General features: G+C 46.3%; 1 protein-coding gene across 1 annotated transcript in view; it reads right to left on the bottom strand.

Annotated features, from left to right (window-relative positions):
* MAN1C1 (mannosidase alpha class 1C member 1) overlaps window positions 1-21,919 on the bottom strand; it is a 150,393-nt gene that overhangs the window by 79,236 nt on the left and 49,238 nt on the right. The window contains exon 2 of the mRNA XM_053576015.1: window positions 5,912-6,008. Within this exon, the coding sequence (XP_053431990.1) occupies window positions 5,912-6,008 (97 nt within the window). The remainder of the gene's footprint in view (window positions 1-5,911; window positions 6,009-21,919) is intronic.

Raw genomic sequence — 21,919 nt, 5'->3', positions numbered from 1 at the left:
TGAGTCTTTTGTCTAGTCCCTGAATACCTAGCTAATGTCCAATAAAAAATGATGCCTAGAGATGGGGGGCTGTAGACCCTGGCCATGAGTCACATGCTGTCCCTAGCTTTCCATCCAGAAAGGATGGAGTAGCAGATGCCACACACCAAACCCTGAGACCATCCCTCTGCCCCACTACCTTCTCTGTGACCACTGTATGTGGTCACTGGGGGACAGGGTGGCACAGCAGTTTATGGCTTGAGTTTTGGAGTCCGACAGAGCTGGGACTAAGATAACACAAGTTCCAAAACTTGCCAAGTCTCAGGCTCCTTATCTGTTAAGTGGGGACAGATAGGGAGATAGGGTGTATGAAGGGAGAGGATAAGCTCTGGGGGCTGAAGTCGCATAATTCCTAAAAGACAGTTTGCCCCTGCTAAACTCTGAGGATTGCTGGTTGCTGGTGGTGACTTAGCCATGATAGCAGGCCTGTGTTTTGACAATCTGGCTGTGGACAATCTAGCTGATGTCAGAGGGGCTGGTGCAAAGAGCACCAGGCTAGGACTCAGGCCACCAGAGCTCCAGTCCCAGTCCTATGGTTAACATACTACATCACTCCTGGAAAGTCCCTTTCCCCTCTGAGCCTCCATTTCTCCAACCCTAAAATGAAGGGGTTGGGCTCACTATCAAAGGGCCCCTCCAGTAATGACATTCCAAGACTCTGTGCCCGTGACAACTTGTCCTGCTGCCAAGAGAGGATGAAGTTCTCACATTTGCACTAACACGTTAGAAAGATGAGCATTCATTAAGTACTTTCAAGGTTGGCCAAATGACAACCGAGTGCAAGGTATCACTTACTAACTGCCCAGAAACCCTGATGTTGGCAGGGAGCTGATTTATTCCAAGGTCTTGAACCCTAACTTTTCCTTGCCTCTTGCCTGTTAAAAGTTCTAGTGTAAGTTGCTTAAATGAAGGGGTGAAAGGTACACTGCCTACGGATGGGCTGCCCAGCCAAGATTTCTGCCACAGGCATTTAAGGGTTGGGGGAGCAGGGTGGGGAGGGGGGTGTCAGGGCTGAGTTCCTGGGTCAGGAGGACTTAGGCACACCCCAATCAAATGGGAGCAGCACACGCTGTTCTAAGCCTTACGTTATTCTTACAGCAGTGACACTTGATAAATGCTTCTTGCGGGCCAGACAAGCACTTCATGTGTATTAACTCTTCATTCTCAGAATAATCCTATGAAAGAGGTATTATTATTGTCCCCACTTTACAGATGGGGAAGTGAGACCCAGACAGGTTAAGAAACTTGCCCAAGGTTATGCAGCTAGTAAGTGGCAGAGCAGCACACGAATGCAAGCTGGCCCCAGGGTCCATGTTTCTCAGCCAGCTTATACTATTCCCTCAAGTCCTAGCAACAGGGTCAACATCTGCCCCTTTTTACAGGTGAGGAGGCTGGGCCTCAGGGGACTCAGACATTTTGGGGGTTGCCACTTTATGGCTGGTCCCCTGTCACCGCCAGTGCTATCTCTCTTGCATTCTTCAAGCTAACAAATCACCTCTGTGACTTAACAGCAGTAAGAACATCCCCGACTGGGTGCCTGCTCTGTGCCTGGCACAAAGCTAAGCCCTTTTCATGTCTCCTCCCTAATGGTCACCATGGTTTCAGAATGTAGGGCAGGAGCCACATGTGGCCTGTGGCCACACAACTGCTAAGTGGTAACACAGAGGTTCAACCCAGGCCCATCACTTCTAGATTCGGGCTCCACGCTCATTCAGCTATCCGGCTGGACACTAACTGTCCCATCTGACTACTTCTCATAGAAGGGGAAAGAGGCAGACATCTGCCTTGGACTGAGACACAAGGCAAGGAACAGGCGGTGTCCTCTTTGCTAACAATCCCTGGAGTTTTGGGAACATTTTCTGATAGGGCTTGCTGAGCCTGATGTGAAGGAAAAGGAAGCTGCTTTTGTAAGGAAGTTCTCAGGACACAGAAATTGGCTTGAGAAACGCCTTACCTAGGTCTTATCCTTAAAGTAAGAATAGATTTGGGGAGGGGCAAATGGGCAATTGGGAGGGGTATTCAATTTGGTAAAATGCTGCCCAGGGAGACTAGGCTTAGTCATCTGATGGCCCTCACTGCATCTCTTGTAAACCTCAGCAAAGTGAGGCACCAGCATGAACTCATTATCCTCCTCTGCGTGCAGAGCCAAGCCAGCCCTGCGTGTCAGGGGTGATGCTGCTTCAGCCCACATCCAAACCATGTGGGAGACCGCTGAGGGTCTCCCTGTGCCTCTGACTCAGCTAGGCACAGCAGGATGGGCACTGCCTGCTGCCTGAAAGTTTCCTAAGTGTCCCTGTAGGATGAGCCTTTAGGGAGGTCTTTGATGTCAGTGCAGCCAGAGTCCAGGAATGACACGACACAGGAATCCTCATGAGTCCAGAAAAAGTAGTGGTGGTGTGACAAGATGTTTAATTCAGACCAGCTGGCCTCTTTCAATCTTTGGGAATAGTCTAGCTTCAAAGATGGGTCCTGCCCAACTAGAACTTCTCCCAGGCTCCTAGATGCCCCTCAGCCCCTCACCTTTTGTTTTTTGTTGGCTTTTGTTCCCACAAGCCTCTTCATCCTAAGACCCATTTGTGGTAGCAGTAATCACAGCTACTGCCTAGCAACTGGGTTCTTTTTGTCAGGTGGCCCTGGGCAGAGGTGTGATGTTACCATTAGCTCTACTTTATAGAAAACCTCAGCCTTGGAGAGAAATGAACTGCTCAAAGCCATACAACCAGGAAGTAGCAAAGTCTAAATTTGAATCTGGGTCTATTAGGATCCAGAAACATGAACTTCTAGCCAGTAAGGACCCATCATGTCATCACTTGTGATCGCCGGACGTGTCCCTCTCTCTGAGAGCACACAGACAGACTCCAGAAAGACTCTGGGGGTGAAGGGTTACCAATGTATGTTTTGGCAGAGTGGAACTTTTACTGTGCTATTTATTGCTGTGTCCCCAGAAGTCAGAATGAGGCACTGTCACCCAATAAGCATTTGTTGAGTGATAGAGTAAATAAATCAAGATAAGCTCTCCTTGCCCAGTGCCTGGGTCCCTATGCATCCTCCTTTCCCAGGAGCCAGCCACCCTCTGTAGCTCAACTGCTGGCTGCAGTGGGGAGGCTCTGCCTCACTTCCAGGAGTGCTGCAGGCCATAGGGCTCCCTTGGCTCTGCCAAGGCTGCTCCTGGGAGACAGATAATCCAGGGGACTTCACAGTCCACTGTGGGCTCGCTGGGGCAACTGCTGATCTCATTTATTACAACACAAATCATAAATCACTCACATATACGTGGCCCCTTGTGTATCCATACGTATTGTCACTTATATCATCACAGTAGCCCCAGTGTGTAGGATGAACAAGCCCAGAGAGATTAAGTGATTTGGACTTGACCACATAGCTCAAGACAGAGTGAGGGCTTCTAACTCCAGGTCCAGGTTCTTTCCACCATGCCAGGGGGCCCATGCTCCACCAGCCTCAGTGATGGGAAAGGGGCCAGACTTAAATCCCAGACTCTGGGGAACTGTATAAAACAGAACTTGGTTTAGCCCAAGCCCTCCCAGAAGTGTCTCCCATGATGATCTGAACGATAGCTTCAGAAATCAGCAGGCTGCCCTGCACCACCCCCACCCCAAACTCTGACCACCAGGTCCTGAATATTTGCCAACTGTTTAGGGAAAAGGAGAGGGAAAGCCTTCTGGCTCATGACCTTGTTTGTACTAGTAGCAAATCTCCAACAAATTTGATGAGATCTATGCCAGCAATCTTTCCCCAGGGCTGATATGGGATGTTTGGGGAAGGTCTGTATTCTAGACAGACAAGCCAGCCAGTTTCCTAAGTGGGAATCAACATATTTCATATCTGAGGTTAAGGAAACATCTTGCTTCCTTACATTTGACTCAGGAATTCCTCTCTAGAAATCTATCCTGAGACAAACTTTTATGCACAAAGTTAATAACTCCTGCCTTAATTCTAACAGTGAAATCTTTGTCTGACATTGGAAGGATGGTGAAATGAATTATGGCATAGCCATACAGTAACTGAAACCATTAAAAACATTCTCTCTCTCCTTTTTTTTTTTTTTTTTTAGAAACAGAGTCTCACTCTATCACTCTTGGTAGAGTGCAGTGGTGTCACAGCTCACAGCAACCTCCAGCTCCTGGGCTTAGGCGATTCTCTTACCTCAGCCTCCCAAGTAGCTGGGATTACAGGTGCCCGCCATAATGCCTGGTGTATTTTTTTGTTGTTGTTGCAGTTTGGCTGGGGCTGGGTTTGAACCCACCACCCTTGGTATATGGGGCCGGCGCCCTACTCACTGAGCCACAGGCACTGCCCTCTTTTTTTTTTTTAAATAGTCTCACTCTGTTGCCCAGGCAAGAGTGCTGCGGTTCCAGCCTAGCCCACGGCAACCTTAAATTCCTAAATTCAAGCGATCCTCCTGCCTCCATCTCCTGAGTAACTGGGACTACAGGCACGCACCACTATATCCAGCTAATTTTTCTATGTTTTAAGTAGAGACAGGGGTCTCACTCTTGCTCAGGCTGGTCTTGAACTCCTGACCTCAAGCAATCTTCCTGCCTCAGCCTCCCAGAGGGCTAGGATTACAGCCGTGAGCTACTACGCCCAGCCTTGAGAAATATTCTTTATGAAAAAAACTTGAGATGACTTAAGGAAACACTTATGATGTTACATAATCCCCCTCCCAAAAAAAGAAAGGACATAAAATAATATATAACAGGGGAAGAAAGCACACAGAAGAAAAGATTGAAAAGAAATGAGCCAAGATAATTGTTTTTGTTTTTTGCCTAATTTACATGTTTTTAAATATTTTGCTTCCCCCCTCCTACATTCCTAGGATAGTCAGAAAAACAAATACACAAAATTCCCCAAATCCATACACCACCCCCCATAAGGGGAACTTGTCTGAACAACCTGAAAAGTTACGCTGCTGACTGGTTAGGAGGAGGAAGGTTGAGCCCCATCATCTCTCTTATAACACAAATACCCCTGACAGGGCCATAGCCATGGGGGCCAGCCCATGTAAATTTGCCTTGAAAATCTGGGGGGCTGGAATTTCCATCTCAGACTTGGTTCTTTGGCTCCTGACTTCAGCAGCCTATATCTGTATGGGATGAGGACTGCAGGTAAGGAATTTCCCCTCTCCGGCCCACACGGCTCCTGTCTCTGGCATCTTCTCTCATGGAAAGGTCTGCAGAGAGGGGAGCTGGCAACTCGGAGGATATTATTTTTGGAATCTGAGACCATGCCCACAAGAAGGCACCCTGCTGTTTCTCCAAAAAACAGGGAGAAGCTCCCAAGGCTCTGGGTTAGGAGACTCCTGTGGCTGAGAGAGGGCAGAGACACCAGCAAGTGAGGCTGTGGCTAAAACACAGCATGCTGTTAAGCAGCAGCCCCTGTGATGCCACCCCGACACATGGCTCTTCTATTTGTCCACCCGGTAGCATGCGAGAGATAAACACCCAAGGCTCTAAAGGCAGCCCATGCACCCACCTCAGTGAATATGTGTTTGGTTTCTCTATAAACCACTCCCTGGAGGAGCAGATTTAAGCTCGGCCCTCTGCATCCTTCGAGCCCCCAAACCGTCTCTCCATCCTCACCATCCCTACTCACATTCCCAAGTTTCAGCACTCTAAAAAATAAATGACAGCTATATACAAAGAGGTTCGTAAGGTTAGAGAGAAGCACATGGGTTTCTCCCAATCTAGGAGGGCTCAGAAGCCTGAAGAGCCTAAAAAGAACACAGATGTGGAAGCTCCCAGGTCTGGATAAATAGGGACAGGAGTCAGAAGGTAAAAAGCCATAAAGTTCCACTCAGCCACCAAGGGTCCAGGGGGTCTCCCCGACAGCGCAGTGGTTTAAATCAACTCACCAAACATGTTACCCTCGTAGCCATCCCTCGTTAGTGGACGGAGCTCGTTTTCCCCCATCGCATAACGCTTATAGCTCTGCCAGGCAAACTGCATCATCTGCAAGGAAAAGCAGAATACAGAGAACCTCAGTGGCTTTGCCTTCTGCTACAGGATTTAAAACTCCATCTAAAGAATTATCTTCCAAATTTTCCAAATTAAACAAGGCAACTTCCTTTCCACCATAATTTTAATCATATGGTTACAGCTGCTGGGAAAGCTGGTCTCCTTGGCCAAGTTCATGTGTCCACAGTATGTCTGTGGATTTCCCAGAGAAGACACAAAAACACTACCTAAATTCTAGCCACCATTCAGTGCTGAAGTGAAAAGCCACCTCTCCCATGAAGCCTCTGTTGTGCTCTGGTCTAATGGCATCCTCTGATGGGAGGAAACTAACTCTCCTGCCTGAGTGCCTATTACGATCCAGCTGAACGGTCTGCTGACTCCATTGCATAGATAAGGAGACAGGTCCTAGACCTGAGGTAACTTGCCCAGGCTTACCCAGTGAGTCACTGAGAGTGCTGGGACTAGCCCCGGGCCCTCTGGCTTTGAAGCCTTAGGTCTGTCCCCTAAATTTTGATTTTGTCCCCTGAAGTCACCATATGAATCTCTTTGAACCACTTTGACCTACCCTGGTATCCCAGGCTCCCAGCTGATCACTGTTATTTGTTGTTCCCCTGGCTCTGGGCCACAGACAGGCTCCTGAAGGAGAAACTAGACTCGCCTCACCTCAGTTTCTCCCACAGCACCTGGCACAGGGCTTGGCACAAGCAGGCATCAGGGGGTGTCTGTGGACTCTTCACCCAGCATGTGCTCAAGTTTACTATGCAAAGGCAACTCTGACAGTCCCTCAGGACCATCACACCAGCACCTTACTCCCCGGTGGCACCGAGACCTAGAGGCTAAAGAAGATGAAAAGTGACAATCTGCCCCGGAGCCCCCCAAGGCCTCCCTTACTTGCCTGTGCATGGCAGGGTGTGAAGGAGCCAGCAGAGCAAAGCTTTGTAGTGACCACTGGAAGAGCCAGGGACAGTGGTGGCACCACCAAGGGATAGAGGGTAGGGAAGCAGGCTGGTGCACTGAAAGCATGCAGCCTTCTAGACAAGAAAGGTCTGGCTTCTAACCCCACCTCTGCTGCTGTCTCTGTGACTGTGGCATGAAACTAAATGTCTCTGAGTCTTTGCTGCAGTCCTGAAAGGCTTAAATGAACAAATGTAGTGGAGAGGCCCAGTTTCTGACATGACATAGCAAATGACTGACAAATACTAGATCCTTCTTTCCATGGCCTTCAAAATACCCATCTGGGTCATCTAATCCCACCCCATCCAGCCTACTAGTTTTCAAATGTTTGCTTTTTCAGAATCATTGTGTGTGAGGGGGATTGTTAAAGCACATTATTGGGCCCAAGAATTGGCCTTTCTAACAAGTTCTCATATGATGCTACTGGTCCATGGCCACATTTGAGAACCCCAGATCTCAAATATTTGTTTATTTCTACTGCTTTCTCACTTCTAGACAGTCCTACACCCATCTGCTTTCTCCTCCCATCTCCTGGCCTGTATCTCCAGCCTCAGCCCCTTTCTAGGACATCTCTACGTGATTCTCCATGCTCAGCTCTCCTGGTGCCCACACTTAGAAGCAGTCTCTTCCAGGTACATCTCAATAATAATCATGGCTACATCTCAAATGTACAGACCAGGAGGACAAACAGCTATGTGGCCTGGACTCTCTGTGAAATGGCAGAATAACCTAGTATCACATCCCTACTTCACAGATGATGAAACTGAGGCTCTGAGATGGAAAATGATTGGTGCATCACAGCAGCCAGGCAGGAATTCAGCTTGGTCAACTCCCAGGGCAGCAAACCCCACCCCATATTTGGCCTGACATGTGGCTTCCCATGTGACACTCATGCAAATGTCATGGTAACACATGCTAAGCACTTGGCATGGGCCTAGAGTCCTGGTTCCACTCTGTTATTTTCTACTTATCTTGAATTGGCAATAGCAGAAACTAATTGTTGGGTATGAGAGCTTGAGGGAGGCTAGCCTCCTCCCTTGGTCTCTCTTATTTGAGGCTCCTTCTATTAAGTCAGCGTGAGGGGAGGGAGGGCAGGAGGCTGGGGGCGGGAGAGAGCAGCAGGCTGTTCAAATCATAAATGACAGCAGAAAAGAAAGAGCAGAGATCTGGAAGGGGGCACACCTGACCCTGAAAACTCCCCCTGCCTAGAGAGAGAAGTGGGTGTTCAGGAGTAATTACGAGAATCATAGGTATCTCCGTGTTATCAAAGAAGCTGCCACTGCAGGAATGTGGAGACGTTTGGAATGCGGCCTGTTCTCACAGTTGTCGCACCAGTTGAGGGAATGAAGGCACAAACAATGCCTGCGTCACTCAGGACTGGATTAAGAAGGCAATCAGAGCTGCCTATACATGCAGACCCTCTCAGGCCAATGTGCCTCTTAACTCAGGGCGTGAGGGGCTCAGGCTAGGTGAACAGTGGACAGGACAGCTCCCAGCCAGGTGGTTCTTTCTTTCTTTTTTTTTTTTTTTTTTGAGACAGTCTCACTCTGTTGCTCTTGGTAGGATGCCATGGCGTCACAGCTCCCTCCAGCTCTTGGGCTTAGGCGATTCTCTTGTCTCAGCCTCCCGAGTAGCTGGGACTACAGGCGCCTGCCACAATGCCTGGCTATTTTTTGTTGTGGTTTGGCCGGGGCTAGGTTTGAACCTGCCACCCTCGGTATATGAGGCTGGCACCCTACTCACTGAGCCACTGGCGCCGTCCCACCAGCCAGGTGGTTCTTACCTTCTTCCTAACACACCCTAAGCAACCACCTACCACCTGTCCCATGTTTGGCTGTAGTCGTGGTGGGAATGCTTCCCTGCCCCTATCCTCTTCATCTGTCTAACTGCTCATCTGCTCTCAGGTCCCAGCTGCAAGGGCGCTTTGCAGGGAGGCCCCTTTCCTAGCCAAACCTAAAGCAGGCCCAGTAACTCAGACTTCCACTCTACATTTCTGAGGCACCGTCCTATGGTAGCCCCCAGTCAAGCTTTTACATCTGCCACCATGGAGCCAGTCCTCCTCCCGTTCACTGTGGCCTTGGAAGGTGCTCATTAAGTCTCTGCTGAATGACCATAGAAGCAAACAAGGAAATTGGCTCTGGAGCTTAACACATGAGTGGGAGGCTTGATGTGGACCACATGCTTCTCAGGTAAGACGTGTTAACAAATAGTCAGAGGGGGCAAACACGCATCTCAAGGGAAGACTTGTGTGTGCCCAAGAGTTCTTATGGGCAGGTAGGACTGTGAGGGGCCTGAGAACAGGATGACCACAGACAGGCTAATAATATATTCACTCTGGCACTTGTGACATGTGCCACGGCAATCTTTGCACTTGGTTTTAGAGATAGACAGTTTCTGAATTCATGCTTAGATAGTTCTAAGACCTCAACAGTCATCTGGGCCACTTTCTTCCCCATGGAAGTTCCTTAGGAGAGGATTCAGTAGTCTCCTTGAAGACCCCCAATGATAGATACTCACCACCCTGCCAGGCAGCCCGTTCAATTGCGGAATTTCACAAAGTCCCTCAACCCAAATCTGTTTTCCCCTGCAGGCCACAGGGGAGATAGCACACCCCCACACCATAGACCTTTGGCCACAGGGGAGCCATTTGTTGGCCACCTGAACAGCCAGCTCCTTCAACAATTCCCCTGTGGCAAAGCTCTGAATCCCCTGCACTCAACCACGGTAACCTCTGAAACTGCAGACCCAAGCGACATAATGTTCTTCCAGGTGCCCCAAAACTCAGTCACCCATTTGTGTGGCTGGCTATTCTTTGGGTAACACGAAAAGCAAAGACCAAAGTTTGTACTCGCCCTGGTTACACCTGGAATAGATCATGTAGGTGTGGACTTGCCACTGTCTCTAATAACTTCCATCCTGTGGGACTCTGTCTACCATTCCATGCTGTCAGGATCTTCTGGAACCAGATCTTATCATTTGACGTGTGCATCTGCCTGCTTTGGGTAATCTACAAACGTGATGGGTCTGCCATCTGTGTTTCCTCCTGGGTTTTGGACAGAATATAAATGGCTGGATGAGGACAGAGCTGGGGAAACAACAGTGGAGGGTTCTTTCCTGGCCCTGGCCCTGTTCTTTGATGTCATCCATCAGCGAACAAAGAATCCACCAAGCAATCAGTACAACCCTTGTTTCTCCATTTTTGTACATGAAGACATTGTGAAAGACAGGAGTAAAATATAAGAACATTCTGTCCTAGTACAGCCAGTATAGAAAAAATGAATTTCTTTTTTTTAAAAAGGAAAATATGGGGTTAGTTTGGCATGATTATTCTTAGATAAACCATTTTGGCTTCTACGGATCATCACGTTTTATTCTAATTGCTTGAAAATCACTAACTTAAAAACCTATTAATCCCACTAGGATGGTTTTATTAGAAAAGATGGACAATAAAAAGCATTGGCCAGGTTGCAGATAAATTGGAACCCTTATAAGTAGTTAGTAGGGAATGAAAATGGTTCAGCCACTCTGAAAAATAGTTTGGCAAAAAAGTTAATCATGGAGTATCACCTAGGAGTTCCAGTCCAGGTCTATCCCTGCACAGAAAGGTTTACATGGCAGGTCTCAGACTACTATCCTCAGACAGCCCTGCTGACAAGATTGGGCCTCAGATGATGTCTGGGAATTTGGTTTTCCCATCATTCTCTAATTGATAAGGGTAGTTCACTGTACCCAGACTATTTGTACAAACAATGTACCTTTGCTGAAGAGCAACTTTCCTTCTGGGAATCTGGAATTATATAGACTTGTTAGGCAGAGGGTGACTATGAAACCAGCCCTCAATAAAAATCTTGACCACCAAACCTCTAAAGAGCTTCCCTGGTAAACAACACTTCATGTGTCACAACCCGATGCTACAGGAATCAAGCACATCCTATGTGACTTCACTAGGAGAGAACTCTTAGAAACTCACACCTAGTTTCCTCTGGATTTCTCCCCATGCACTGTTTCCTTTGCTAGTTTTGCTTTGTATCCTTTCACTGTAATAGATCATAGCCATGAGAAGGATGCCAGGTTGAGTACCGTCAGTCCTCCGAGTGAATTGCTGAACCTCAGGGATGGTCTTGGGGATCCCCCCAACATACATCCAAGAAAAGAAAAAACATAAGTGCATACAAAAACTTGGACATGAATGTTCACAGCGCCACTATTTACAACAGCCAAACGGGAAATAACCCAATGTCCATTGACTGAATGATCAACAAAATGTGGTCTATCTATACAATGGAGCAGCAGTATTTGGCCATAAAAAGAAATGAAGTTGTGTTAAATACTACAACAAGGAAGAAACTTGAAACGATACGGTAAGTAAAAGGAGACAGACATAAAAATGCTACATATTGTATGATTCCATTTATGTAAAATGTCCAGAATAAGCAAATCTTTAAAGGTAGAAAGTAGATCAATGGTTGCTTAGGATCAGTGGAAGGGAAAGATGGTGAAGGACTGCTAAAGGGTATGGGGGCTTTTTTTTTTTTGAGACAGAGTCTCATTATGTCACCCTTGGTAGAGTGCTGTAGCGTCACAGCTCACAGCAACCTCCAACTCTTGGGCTTAAGCGATTCTCTTGCCTCAGCCTCCCAAGTAGCTGGGACTACAGGCGCCTGCCACAACGCCTGACTATTGTTTGGTTGTAGTTGTCACTGTTGTTTGGCAGGCCCGGGCTGGATTCGAATGCACCAGGTCTGGTGTATGTGGCTGGTGCCCTAGCCGTGGAGCTATAGGCGCCAAGCCTACTTTTTGAGATGATGAAAATATTCTACAATTGTGATGATGATTTGCAAAACTCTGTGAAAGTACTAAAAATGACTGAACTTTATATTTTTAAAAGGTAGATTTTATATGTGAATTATATCTCAATAAAGTTTTATTTATACATCTATTTTAAATAAATTATTAGTGAGGACAGTTACCATATGCCACCCGATACAATACACACCAAAGGACATAACACCACTCCAACAATATTTCTGCCAAAAATGCATAATCTGAACTAATCTGTGAGGAAACATGTGACAAACCCAAATTGAGGGACACCTGCAACATTAATGGCCTTTACTTTTCAAAAACGACAAAGCCACAGCTCAGTAGTTGGAGTGCTGTAAACCAGGGGTGGCAAGAGTGCAAACCTCGTCTGGGCCTGATTGAAAACAATAAAACGAAGGAAAAGACCGAGGAATTTCTAGACTGAAAGAGACTAAAAGCAGCATCATCCAAATGTAATGCAAAATCTTGAATTGGATCCTAGAGCAGAAATAAGAATTATTATTATTGTCACAAAGGGACATTATTGAGATAACTAACAAAATGTGAAGGGGGGATGGGGATCAGGTAGTGCTATCACATCAATGTTAATTTTCTGACTGCAATAGTTTTACTATAGTTTTATAGAAAAGTGTCATTATCTTTCTGGAAAACCACAATGAATTACTTAGAGGTAAGGGACATTATACAGACATTTGCAACTTACTCTAAATGGGTTAGAAAACTATAATGTGTGTATATATGTGGACGTATACATGTGCATTATATATCTATAGAGAGAGTCAATGAACAAAAAAGAAAGCAAACAGGTTAAAAATAGTAACATTTGAGGAACCCGAGTGAAGGTAAATCTGACATCTTTGCTGGATTTTTGCAGGTTTTCTATGAGTCTGAAATGATTCTTATTTATTTACTTATAAGTCTTGCTCTGTCACCCAGGTTAGAGTGCTATGGCATTGGCCTAACTCACAGCAACCTCAAACTCCTAGGTTCAAGCAATCCTCCTTCCTCAGCCTTCCGAGTACCTGGGAATACAGGCACCTGCCACAGTGCCTGCCTGTTTTCTATTTTTAGTAGAGTCATGGTCTCGCTCTTATTCAGGGTTCAGGCTGGTCTTGAACTACTGAGCTTAAAAGATCCTTCCGCCTCAACCTCCTAGAGTGCTAAGAATACAGACGTGAGCCATCATACCTAGCCTGCAATGATTTAAAAAAAAAGGAAATTTTGCTGGAGGTTGATGCAAAAATTTATATATTATAGAATTCTATTCCCCCCCCCCTTTTATAAATCATGACAGAATTTGGCCCCTGTAGTTCCTCTTAGCCCATGGTTCCTCCAAGGCCATTGTATCCTCTTCACTAAACCTCTTACCTGACCCTGGGCAGAGGATGAGCCCAGCAAACAAATTAGGAACTATCAATTGTGGTTTCTCCTTTTATAATTATATTAGCAGGCTCAAGGGAGGTGTCCGTCTTTACTGTGTTCTCTCTACTCAAAATAAATAAATAAATAATATATATATATCAAAAGTCTGCTTTTGTGGTTCTAAACATTTCTCAGAAGTCTCAGCTCAATCCAGTTCTGTGCCCCCTATTTCTCTCTTCTAAATATATCCTTTCAGATAATTTTTTTTTTTTGAGACAGAGTCTCACTTTGTCGCCCCCAGTAGAGTGCCCTGGCATCGTAGCTCATAACAACCTCAAATTCTTGGGCTCAAGTGATTCTCTTGCCTCAGCCCTCAAGTAGCTGGGACTACAGGTGCCCACCACAATGCCCAGCTATTTTTAGAGATGCGGTCTTGCTCCGGCTCAGGGTGGTCTCGAACTCATGAGCTCAGGTCATCTGCCAACCTTGGCCTCCCAAAGTGCTGGGATTACAGGCATGAGCCACCGCACCCATCCCTTTCAGATAATTTTTAAATTAAGGTTTCTATCTATCTGTCTGAATGTATCAAAAGTACACATGCTCACTGTAAAAAAGCAGACAGAGGAAAACAGCTACTCATTGTTCAACTCCAACCACCATTCCCATTCTGGTGTCTTCTTTATTCTTTTACCTGTATTACCCAATTCTTTTCACCCATGTTATTTTTGCTTCTTCCCATAACGATGACAGAAACATTTTTGATTTTATGACAAAGGCTTTGTAAACATCATTTTTAATAGCTAGATGATATCTTAGCAAGATTATTTACTTAATCTCCCTCCAATATAATTAGGCATTTTGGTAATTTCTAGTTTGGGGCTATTGTAAATAATGCCTTAGTGAACATCTTTGTGTACAAAATATTTTGAATAATTACCTGAGATCAGAGTCTCTAAGAAATTGCTGGAAAAAATTATTAATATGAGCCACGCATAGTGGTGCATGCCTTATAATCTCAGCTACTCAGGAGGCTGAGGCAGGAGGATTGCTTGAGCCCAGGAGTTAAAGACTAGCCTGAGCAACATAGCAAGACCATGTCTAAAAAAAATTATTAATACATACATGCCCTTTAAAAGATTACAGACAGCGTGTTTTAGCCACTGCTGTACAAAACTTGATGAATAGGAAAGTGTCTAACAATTTTGTGATAGCACAATAAATTAGTTCACCTGAGGAGATAAAACTAACACAAATAATCATTGCTTACGTTTGTACAGCTCTTTGCAGACTATATCTCATTTGATCTGGGTAGTTCAGGGGGCTTGACAGGACAGGTGTTTTTCCCAATTAGAAATAATGATGCACTTTATGGGGGCAAGACATGATTGCAAGACGGACTTTACCTAACAATTGCAATCAGTGTAACCTGGCTTATTGTACCCTCAATGAATCCCCAACAATAAAAAAAAAAAAAAAGAAATAATGATGCAAGGGCTGAAGTCTGAGATGTAAAGTAGAGATAGATATTATGTTTACAAGTGTTTCATGATAGGCAAAAATGCTCATTATATATTACTAAGTGGAAAAGCAGGATACTGAATTGGATAGCATGCAATTCACTGGTTGATTTACAAATGAGTGTTAAGAGAAAAGAGATCTATCAAAACGTTGACAGCGGTTTCATCTGACAGTGAGAAGTTTGGTGGTTTTTATTTTTTTTTCTTCTTATTGACCCCTATGTTCTGAATGTTCTAATTTTTTATAATGAATATCTATAAATGTTTGTGATGTGAAAAATAAAGGTTGTTAAAGTGAAAAACAATACAAGGAGATGATATAGGGCTACCCTTAAATCCAAAGGGAATACTTGGGTGATTGGCCATGGGGTAGATGAGACTGAGCTGGGTTTTGCTAAAAAAGAGGAAGGGGGCTTGGCGCCCATGGCCCAATGGTTAGGGTGCCGTCCACATACAGGTTCGAATCTGGCCCAGGCCTGCTAAACAACAGTGACAACTACAACAAAAAAATAGCCGGGTGTTGAGCTGGGTGCCTATAGTCCCAGCTACTTGAGCAGCTGAAGCAAGAGAATCACTCAAGCAAGAGTTTGAGGTTGCTGTAAGCTATGACGCCACGGCACTCTACCGAGGGCGACATAGTAAGACTCTGACTCTAAATAAACAAACAAACAAACAAACAAATAAATAAATAAAAGAGGAAGGGCCCCCACGGTGCCTCATGCCTATAATCCTAGCTGAGAAGCTAAGGTGGGTGGATTGCTTGAGCTCAGGAGTTCGAGACCAATCTGAACAAAAGTGAGACTCCTGTCTCTACTAAAAATAAAAAATCTAGCTGGGTATAGTGGCAGGCACCTGTAGTCCCAGCAACTTGGGAAACTGAGGCAAGAGTTTGAGGTCACTAGGAGCTACTTGGGAGACTGAGCCCAAGAGTTTGAGGTCACTAGGAGCTACAATGCCATAACACTCTATCCAGGGCAACAGAGTAAGACTGTCTCAAACAAAAAAAAAAGAAGGAAGGTCTTTACAGCAAGGGATCAGAAAGGAGGTCATCCAGCACGAGAAACATCATCAGTAGAAGCACAGATCCAAAATTCCAGAGTCAAGCAGAATTTTAGGGCCAGAGACAGCATCTATTTGCAAAACCAAATTTTAGAAGAACTATAGGAGACTCAGAAAGGGGAAATGACCTGCCATAGGCAGGACACAAACGTTAAAAACAGAAGGATGACTGTGGCTTCAAGAATACGGATTTGAGGGGTAGTTTGAACTACAGCAAGAGATATTCATGACAGGCTCAAGACCATTTAAGAGACATGATGACTACACACTAAGGGAAATTGTACCTCTGCCCCCACTGGGTTCCAGAAACATGCAACAGGTGATCAGTGCGTGTACACATGTGCTAGAGTTAGAGGTGGCTATAGATGGTCTCTGGAAGCCCCTCTTTTCCCACAGTCTGTGATTTATAGATTCAAAGAACACCTAACAAACCTTCCCTTTACCCGAGTCCTGCAAAGGCAGAGAACAAAGCTCCAATGAGAGAGAGACAGGCAGAGCAGTTGGAGCTGAATCCAGAGACATCTCTTCACTTCTTTATGAAACAAAAGATGTTCTTGTCTACCTGAACAAGTCAAAACGACATGAAAAATATTTACTAGTTTGAGGCACACATTATTATTTTATAATTTTCTTGCTACCTAATCTTTGAGCTTGAGAATTCTCTCCTGCAGAAAAGCAACTAGAATCTGCTGTGGTGTTCAAGCATGGATGCCTACCCAGCCAAGGAGAACCAGAAGTGGGGACCAAGAGAGAAAGAATGTATTTCAGGGTGGGGAGGAAATGAGGGTGGTGGCAGGCCGCCTCCAGAATGGAAAACTAACAGAAACTTTGCATGGGAAAAGTTATCTGGGGGGGGCAAATGGAGAGAAAGAAGGTGAGCAATGAATACTGAGACATTCCCCCACTTTTAAAAAATCAAATACACACACACACACACACACACACGGCCAGGTCTGGCAGTGACCCAGAACCACGGTTGCTACAGTCAAAGCTGCCAAGAAGGGAAATGCATTTTCCCAGTCATTAAAGACAAGTACTCACACCATGACTCGCAGTCGTACTGGTGTCTCCCAGCAGTGACGCCTGGCCCCATTCGCAGGGGCTAAGAGGGAAAGGATTTGGTCTCTAATGATCCTGGAATCTAATGACAGATAAAGACATTAGAACATTGAGTTGATTTTTTTCCCCCTCCCATTTCCAACACAGCCCAAGGAAACCGCTGACAGCTTGGTACCTAAAAACCATCCATGTTAGATTTCCTGATCCATCCCCCATGCATTGGTGCAACACATGACTTGATTGGTGACTGCTAATGAGGCATCTGTAGACACATAAACCCTGGTCTAGCATCCAAGCTGGACACAGGTGGGGTTCAGTTGCACTGGGTGGGGGAGTAGAGGGGAAGGGCTGCCTTCCACCCTCTCACTTTCTGGTGTGGCTGAGCTGTTGAAAGGTGAATGTAGGAAATGAAGATGTGTTAAGACTCCCAGCCTCTGTGAGGTCCAGACATTCCTCCCACATCCTGCCGTATGGATTCAGATCTGCGCTGTCTCAGAAATCTCACCCCATCTGTAGCTGTTTCTAAGGTACCATGGATGAAACTATGGGCTCTGGAGGCAGATAGATACTTGGTGCTCAAAGTGTGGTCCAGGGACCAACATCTGAGCACACCCAGGAAGCATGATAGAAATGCAGCATCTCAGGCCCCACCCGACACCTGCTGAATGAGAATCAGTGTTTTAATAAGAGCCAAGCTGCAAGAAACAGCAGGAACAGGCGGGACATTTCCCCAGTGTGGTACCTTTACGGTCTTGGTACAGTCTGGACAGGCAAAAACAGCCAGATGGAGACACAGGAGCAAATCTGAGCCCTGCCACTGAATTGCGATGGTTCCCCAACTGCTTGGTTCTACCACAACTGGGTGTCCGCTGGGGGACAAAGATGAGTGATGGTGGAGAAGACCTCAGTTCACCTATAAATGGAATTCCAACAGGAATTTATTTGACAAGATCTGCATAAAGAAATGTAATACAAAACCTACCCTTGTGCGAGGATCTCTACCATTTCCAAGGGCTTTGTATTCTTCATTTGAGCCTTATGGTCACCTGTGAGTTAGGCAGGGTGGGCATCATCACCCCCTTTTTACAGAAAAAGGACTAGCCCTTCCACATGCAGACATTTATGGAACGTGCCCTGCTGAGTGTCTCTGCGTGTACCGGCATGCATAGTCCTCACCGCACCTCCGAGGGGCACTTTTTAGGAGGAGGGAAGTTACAGCAGTGAAGAGCCTGGCTTTGGAATCTCAGTGTCCTTGGACAAAGTACTTAACTTCTCTGTGCGTCAATTTTCTCTTCCATATAAAAACGATACTGTTACATTATATTTATCCAGTGTTTTCCATGAGTCAGGGCTCTATATATTACCTTATTTAATCTTCACACTTTTTAATTTAAATTTATTTGTTTTAAGACAGTCTAGCAGTGTCACCCTGGGTAGAGTGCCATGGCATCACAGCTCACAGCAACCTCAAACTCTGGGGCTCAAGCAATCCTCTTTCCTCAGCCTCCTGAGCAGCTGGGACTACAGGCACCTGCCACAATGCCCAGCTAGTTTTTCTATTTTTAGTAAAGATGGGGGTCTCACTCTTGCCCAGGTTGGTCTTGAACTCCTGAACTCAAGCACTCCACCCCACCCCCACCCCACCTGCTGCGTCCCAGAGTGCTAGGATTACAGGCCTGAGCCACTGTGCCCAGCCTCTTTACACTAATCTTATAAAATTAGTATATCATTACTCTCATCCTCAGATGAGGAAACTGAGGCACTTGCTCAAGTGTGACAGTATGTGGCAGACCCAGGATATAAGCCCAGATGGTTTGTGCTCACCACCACGACACTACACTACTTTTCCCAGAATATTAGTCCACCTGCCTTGTGTGGGCATCTCAAGGATGCGTTACAGTGCAAGGCCCTCAGCACAGTGCTTGGCACACAGAACACCCCTGCTAGGGGTTAGGGGTGCTGCTGCCTGCCCTGTGCTTCACATTCACCTTCCAACTGGCTGTTAATGATGGAAACCTCAGTCCTCTCCAGGCTCCTCTTCTCCCCACCCCACATCCCTCAACTCCTCCCTGCCCAGCCCATCTCTGGCCCTCCTATGGCCCTCAGGGGTGATGGTCTCCAGCTGCTCTCTTGCCCACCTCAACCCTCCCATTCCTCCACACCTGTACCAGAGCAAGCCTCTGAGAATGAAAACCATTAAGCGTCATTCCTCTAAGTCCTCTCTGACCTCTCCCTGAGCCCCTTCCCCACTCACCACGTGCTAGCCACAGGCCCTTTGCCTACCACCTCAAACGCGCACAGCCCCTTCCCACCTGTGGTAGGTAAAACAATGCTTCCCACAGGCGCTGACATCCTAATCTCCGGAATTTGTATATTTGGTTACTGGGTAAACTGGAATTATGGTTTCAGAGGGAATTAAGGTTGCTACTCAGCTGACCTTGAAAGGGGATTAGCCTGATCACGTAGGTGGGCCCAATGTAATCACAAGGGTCCTTATAAGAGAGGGAGGCAGGACACTCAGTGCCAAAGTGGTGAGGGGTGAGGAAGATGCCCCTGGCTGCTGCTAACATGAAGACAGAAAGGGTGGCAGTGAGCCAAGGTATGCTGGTGGTCCCCAGAAAGGACTCTCCCTGTGACAGTTCATTTCACATAAATGGTAACGCACTGTTTCTGGGTATGCCTCTGAGTGCATCCAGGAGAGACTGGCCTCTGAATCAGAGGACTGAGTATGGAAGACCCACCCTCACCCAATGCGGGTAGGTACCATCCAACTGGAGAAGGGTCTGGATAGAACAAAAAGGCAGAAGAAAGGCTAATTCTCTCTTGCTCTCCCTCTCCTAGGGCTGGAACACCTTCCTTCTGTCCTGTACCTCAGAGCTCTAGGTTCTCCAGCCTTTGGATTCTGGGACCTACACCAGATACCTCCACGTTCTCAAGCCTTCGTCCTTGGACTGAGAGCTACAACATCAGCTTCCCTGTTCTCGAGCTTACAGAGCTTACAGTTGTGGGACCTCTCAGATTCCAAAATCGTGTGAGCTAATCCCCATAATAAATACCCTCCCTAGCCAGAAGTGGTGGCTCATGCCTATAATCCCAGCACTTTGGAAGGTCAAGGCAAGAGGATTGCTTGAGACCAGAAGTTTGAGACCAGCCTAGGCTACATAGTGAGACCCTGTCTCTACAAAAGAAAAATTAGCCAAGTGTGTGGCGGGTACCTGTACTCCCAGCTACTCTGGGAGGCTGAGGCTGGAGAATTGTTTGAGCCCAGAAGTTTGAGGTTCCGGTCAGCTAGGATATGCCACTGTATTCCAGCCTAGGCACAGAGCAACACTCCCTGCCTCTAAAAATAATTAAGTAGGCTGGCATGGTGGCTCAAGCCTGTAATCCTAGCGCTCTGAGAGGCTGAAGTAGGTAGATTGCTTGAGCTCACAGGTTTGAGACAGCCTGAGCAAGAGCGAGATCCTATCTCTACTGAAAATAGAAAAAACTGAAGCAAGAGATCACTTGAGCCCAAGAATTGAAGGTTGCTGTGAGCTATAATGATGCCATGGCACCTCACCCAGGGCAACAGCTTGAGACTGTCTCAAAATAAATAAATCAGTAAATAAATAAATAAAGTCCGTTCCTCTCTTTTCCTCCTAACCTCCTATTGGTTCTATTTCTCTGTAGAAATCTGACTAATACATTCTCCTAGAACCTCCAGAAAGGAATGCAGCCCAGCCAACTCCTTGATTTTTAGCCCAGTGAGATCCATTTTAAGACTTCTGACCTGAACTGCAAGGGAATAAATTTGTGTTATAAATCACTGAGTTTATGTGATTTGTTATTGCAGCAACAGGAAACTAAAAATATCACTTCAAGACCTTTGTACTGGCTAATGAATAACTGAATAAACAAACCAACTCACCAAATCTCTAGCACACTTTCCATTCTACCATAGCACCTTTTATGTAAGAAATCTGATATTTGGAGAAGGGGTACCAGCATTCTGGAGTTCACTGTCCTACATTCTCCTTGCCATCCATCAATGACAATGCTTAGCACCTCTGCTTAGCACCTCTACAAGTTCTTTCATGTCTAGCTTCCTTTCCCTTGAGTGCTGTGACCTAGTCCCCTCTGCTTCCCCAGCACCGAGCACAGAGCCTAGCTGGACAGAGGGAGTCAGCCCAGCACATCAGTCCTGACAACAGACATGCATGACCTCTGTTACCCAGGAGTGGGTGCCCACTGAGCTCTGACTGGACACCTTGCACTGGGTTTGGTCCTTCACAACCCTGTAAGGTGGGTTACCATTATTATTCCTATATTGCAAGATGAAGCCATTGAGTCTTGGAGTGTGAAATAACTTGTACAAGGACACAGAACAAACAGTGGCAGAGATGGGCAATGGATACAAGATAACTTGGAGCCTGCACTCGTAGCCACGACAGCAAACTGCTTCCTACCCAACAAGCCTCAGAGGTAAGATTAGTCTCCTTTCCCCAACGTTGGGGCTATGCAGCTGGCAGGTGGCAGAGCCGGTGTTTGAAGACAAGGTCTGGATGATTTAAAAGGCTGTGTCCCTTCCATCTCACCAGGCTGCTCCACTGTCTAACAAATGGACCAACAAAACATCGACCCAGCACCTCTGGACAGCAGGTGGCACACAGAATCAAACAAAGACTGGCGGCTGCCTGGTGTCTGGGCCAACTGGCCCATCCTATGTCTGCCTCTCTTTGTAAATGAGAACTGTCCATGTTCCTGCTCCCTGAGAGCTGTCTGCTAGAAGGGACAGAATGGCTTGTCTGGAGCCTCTGGAAACAAAATAGGCTGAACCAGTTCTTCTGCCCAAACTTTAACAATTTAAAAGAAAGGAAGAAAGAGCTTTAAGTGAAAACAAGGAAAATACTAAAGCAAGCAATAGAGAGCTCCTGCCTGGAGCACGGGACGCAGGGATCCCTACATCTGGTTTTCCAGGGGGAGGAAATGCTATTGGAATAACCACACTCTCAAGACTGCTGAGTGGTTTCTCTGTCAGGAAGGGGGTCTAAGTGACAGGTTTCAGGGCATTTGGGGCTTAGAGGGAAGCTCTGAGCTGAAGATGAGAACACAGGCTCCAGGAGGCTGGGACTCTTGCTTTCTAGCCAGTGT

Source organism: Nycticebus coucang, chromosome 22 (assembly GCF_027406575.1).
Source record: "Nycticebus coucang isolate mNycCou1 chromosome 22, mNycCou1.pri, whole genome shotgun sequence".
NCBI lineage: Eukaryota > Metazoa > Chordata > Mammalia > Primates > Lorisidae > Nycticebus > Nycticebus coucang.
Note: the sequence above shows the minus strand (reverse complement) of the source record. Positions and strands in the feature narration are given on the sequence as shown.